Genomic DNA, 3,946 nt, shown 5'->3' on the forward strand with positions numbered 1-3,946 from the left:
CCTCCCTCACTGTTAAGTCCTCAATCTGGCCCCCATGCCCCTTCCCCCCCCACAGACTTACCAGCCAGATGCTAGTCACCAGGTTGCTGAGCTGCGTATCTGCAATTGGATCGGTATCAGCCAATATGGCTGGTTAAAGATCGGCCATTGGTATCGGCCCAAAAAATCTCTATCAATGCACCCCTGTTAATGACATTACCTCGTGTTGGAAAACAAAATCTCCAGGAATAGCTTCAGTCAGAGTTGGCAACCCTAGCCTTCTGCCCACCTAGCAGCAGTGGGGGTGGCATGTGGAGTTCTGCCCCTTGCTGCTGAGGGGTGGGCAAGAGGTGCCTCACCATGGCAGCGTGGGGCTCACAGAATCAGCACTGAACTTGGAACTGCCTGGCTCTGCCCTGCTGCACCAGGTCTCATCCACTGAGCCTCAGAGGCCCTGGAGGGAGGGCAGCAGGGCAGGAAACCCTGAGCCCTCAGCAGGCAGAACACCCCCCTGCCTCCCCCAGCCATGCCACGCATAGGGGAAGGGGGGCTGGGCTCTGTGCTCCACTCTGCCACAGTGGCCACCGCCTCCTACAGGCAGCAGCCAGGGCTCAGGCGCTGCTGCAGTGATGCAGGTGGCCGAGGTCCTAGGTCCCTGGCCCCATAGCCCTGGCAGCTGGGGGTCCCCTCTGGCAGGGCTAGGGGGACTGGGGGCTGTGGGTGGAAGGTGAGGAGCACTAGCAGGGCCAAGGGGCTGTGGGTCAGAAGTGAGGGTCACTAGCAGGGCTAGGGGGCTGTGGCTTGGGAGTGAGGGGCAATGGCATGGGAAGGACACGGGCATATCAGGGATGCTCAGCACCACAAAGCAATAGGGGATGGGACAGCCACAGCTGGATCTGCATCCTGGTGAGCAAAGGGGGCAGGGAGATCTCTGATATTCCATGATAAAAAAACCCCAAATCAAACAAAAATATTTATAGGTATTTAGAATGCATTTTATTATAGTGATCGAGGCACTGGTAGGCTTCCAAGTTGTTTTAAAATTATAAATATATCAATAAAACATTGTGTTTAAATTTTATATATATATATATACACACACACACACACACACATAGTGGTGTTTCATTTTAATGATGGATTTGAGGTTTTTTAATCTGAGAATTTGCAGAATTTTTAATCAGAGAATTTGTGATTTTTAAACAGAGAAAACCAAGATCCCTGCTCATTACACTGGGCAGATTCCATTTGTTTTCATATGTCACCAGAGAATTTTTAAGAGGAAACTTTAAAAGGACATCTCTTGTCTTATGGCCAAGCTATAGTCAAGAAAATGAAGACAGGTTTGAAAAATTAGGAGTGAGGGGATAGATAGAGCAAGCAAGACAGACACATGCACATCTCTTGCCCACAGTGTAACTAGAGAAAAAATTGTTTCATTCAATTCATTCATTCATTCATTTTGCTTCTCTTCTGAGTTCAAATCTGTTTCCTTCTTTTTCTCTCCCACCCCTTTTGTTTTTTCTTCCCTGTGCTTGTCTCCTTCCTGCCAGGGCATTAACTGGTACCATTGGAAAGGCCACGAGTTCTCTATACCCTTTGTGGAAATGAAGATGAGACCTTACAACCACCGTTATGTCTCAGGGAGAAAACGGCGGTCTCTACAGCTCTGAGTCAGCAGGAGCCCCCACCCCCAACCACCTGACCTTTTCTGTCATTTGTTTGTATTTTATAATATGAAAAGGAAAAAGAAAATACTACTACTCTGAGATAGCAACCTGCCCCATACATGACCTGGAAGGAATAGGTGATGTGTGGCTAGAAAGCCAGTGGGCTTTGGGAAGGGAAGGACGTCAATGTTTTTTGTTATTCTCAGTGAAATGCCAAGTTCCCAATTACCCCACTTCCTAGCCCCTACCCTTTTCATGGAAAGAGAGAGAACGAGAGGGGGGGGGGGAGAGAGAGAGAGATTTTTAATATTTTAAAGGCCTATAAGTCCCAAGAAAACCCCATCAGAACTGTGTCCCCATACTCCTCCCCCCCCCCCCCATCTCTGTAATCGAGTTTCCTTCGCAATGCAGGTGCTGTCAACCAGGGACATCAGTGAAAGTAGAGTTGGCCAAGATGTGATGTGGGCTCTCTGTTTAGGCAGACTGTCTGGCTGGGCAGCCTGCTGCTGAGTCAGCAAGCAGCACCAGCCAAACCGAAACCAGGAGGAGTGAAAATAGTGTCCTGCCATTTATACAGACTCATAGGGAACAAACCAGATCCCCTATAAGCTAGGGTCTGAGACCCAGTCTTACCCTCCTAGCTACCCTTAAGGACCTGGGAGCTCATTTCTCCCTCCAGCCAGTAACAAAGAAACAAAGAATGACAAAGAAACAACAGCCCCTCTACCCCCCCACCCCGACACTACCACCACCACCATAATGGCCAGTTCCTCCACTAGCCAAGAAGATGCAGCTGTCCCTCTCTCCCTTCGACCAAGAACATACAGCCTCCCTTATCTCCACAAGCTCAATACAGGCACACACACACAGATAAATACAGTGAGCATAAGTAATTTCAATGCCTAGCATTGTGTGCCAGATTACTGGGAGTCAGAGATCTCACAAAGTGAGCCTGGGGTATGACTGCATGCTCTCTCCATCTCCCTTTGCCTTTAGAAGGGTCCCTGCCTACCAGTTAACTCCACTATCACTATGCTTCTAGCATGCCCAAAGTAACCCTCTGTTTACAATGAACACATTAGCATTAGGAGAACGGATGGTGTACAGCATCTGCCGATAGGCAGGAACAACTGTAGCAGCAGGCAACACTAGCATGGGCACAGAAGTGGCCCTTCTACTCCTGATTTGAAATCTTTCTATGAGTTATAAATATGATGATGATCCTTAGGTCAGGGGAGAGGACAGGAGTGAAAGAATCAGCAAAAATAGCTTCTAGGAATCTTTAAAGTCACCCTAAAGTAAGTAAATTTACTTTCTCTGTTATTTCTATACACCACATTGTCATCTCTCATAGTTGTTTTAGGCCCTAAACCAAAGAGTGCTGTATGAGGGACAGTAACCAGAAGAAATGGCAAGTAGCTACAGTTCCATCCCGATTCTGCTAGAATAAGCTGCAGCCATTTGCCATGAAATTTGGCTGATGTGCAAGTTCCTTTGCATTTTGGAGGTAGGATGGTGTTGGGGTGGAGGCAAAAGAACCCCAAGTCAGGAAAGGTGGGACTCTCTTCCTCTTCGTTTTGTAGTCAGCCTCCCAGGTGATCTCAAGCAAGTCACAACCTCTCTGTGCCTTGGTTTCCCCACCTCTGAAATGGGAAATTGAATACTTCCCTACCTCAAAGTGAGGCTTAATTCATTCAGATATGTAAAGCACTTGGAGATTTTTGAATAAAAGGCCCTGCATATAGTCAAGGCCTTATTATATATTCCCTCCTTATAAAGAGACACCTTCATAGGTACAAACCTGATACTTAGATGATCTGTCACCTCTCTACCTATTGTTACTGACACAACCTTTAATAATTAAAAATGAATTTCAAACATTAAATTTACTCCTCATGACTGATGATGCTGTTTATGTTTTGCACTCTATTCAGTTTGGCCAGTGAAAATAACCTAGTCTCTCTTTCTGGCTCCCATGAACCACCTAATACCTAATCACCTTAGCATAGCCAAGAATAAGCCAATTGTCTCCTTAATCATCACACTTCTTGACTCAAAGGTTTATAAGCTCTGCAGCCAGCCTGTGCCCAGTGATGAGAGGGGAAGTTAAAAAGAAAATGCAGTCTCCCTTTCTGCTCCACTCATTGGACAGAAGAACTTAACTAACCCTGGGTTCAGGATTACATACAAGTCTCAACCCCTTGAGTATTCTTCTTCAGAGATAAGGGAAGGGATCCCATCTGTTGCTAACTTGACCTGAGGGAATGATGAGCTGCCCTTTAAACTCTTGTTTCTCT

General features: G+C 46.7%; 1 protein-coding gene across 1 annotated transcript in view; it reads left to right on the top strand.

Moving 5' to 3' along the window:
* TNR (tenascin R) overlaps positions 1-1,758 on the top strand; it is a 73,669-nt gene extending 71,911 nt beyond the window's left edge. Inside the window, 1 exon segment of the mRNA XM_006017704.1 lies at positions 1,533-1,758. Within this exon segment, the coding sequence (XP_006017766.1) occupies positions 1,533-1,652 (120 nt within the window). The 3' untranslated portion in view covers positions 1,653-1,758.
* Positions 1,759-3,946: the final 2,188 nt, after the last annotated feature.

Source organism: Alligator sinensis, unplaced genomic scaffold (genome assembly GCF_000455745.1).
Source record: "Alligator sinensis unplaced genomic scaffold, ASM45574v1 scaffold31_1, whole genome shotgun sequence".
In the NCBI taxonomy this organism is placed as follows: Eukaryota; Metazoa; Chordata; order Crocodylia; family Alligatoridae; genus Alligator; species Alligator sinensis.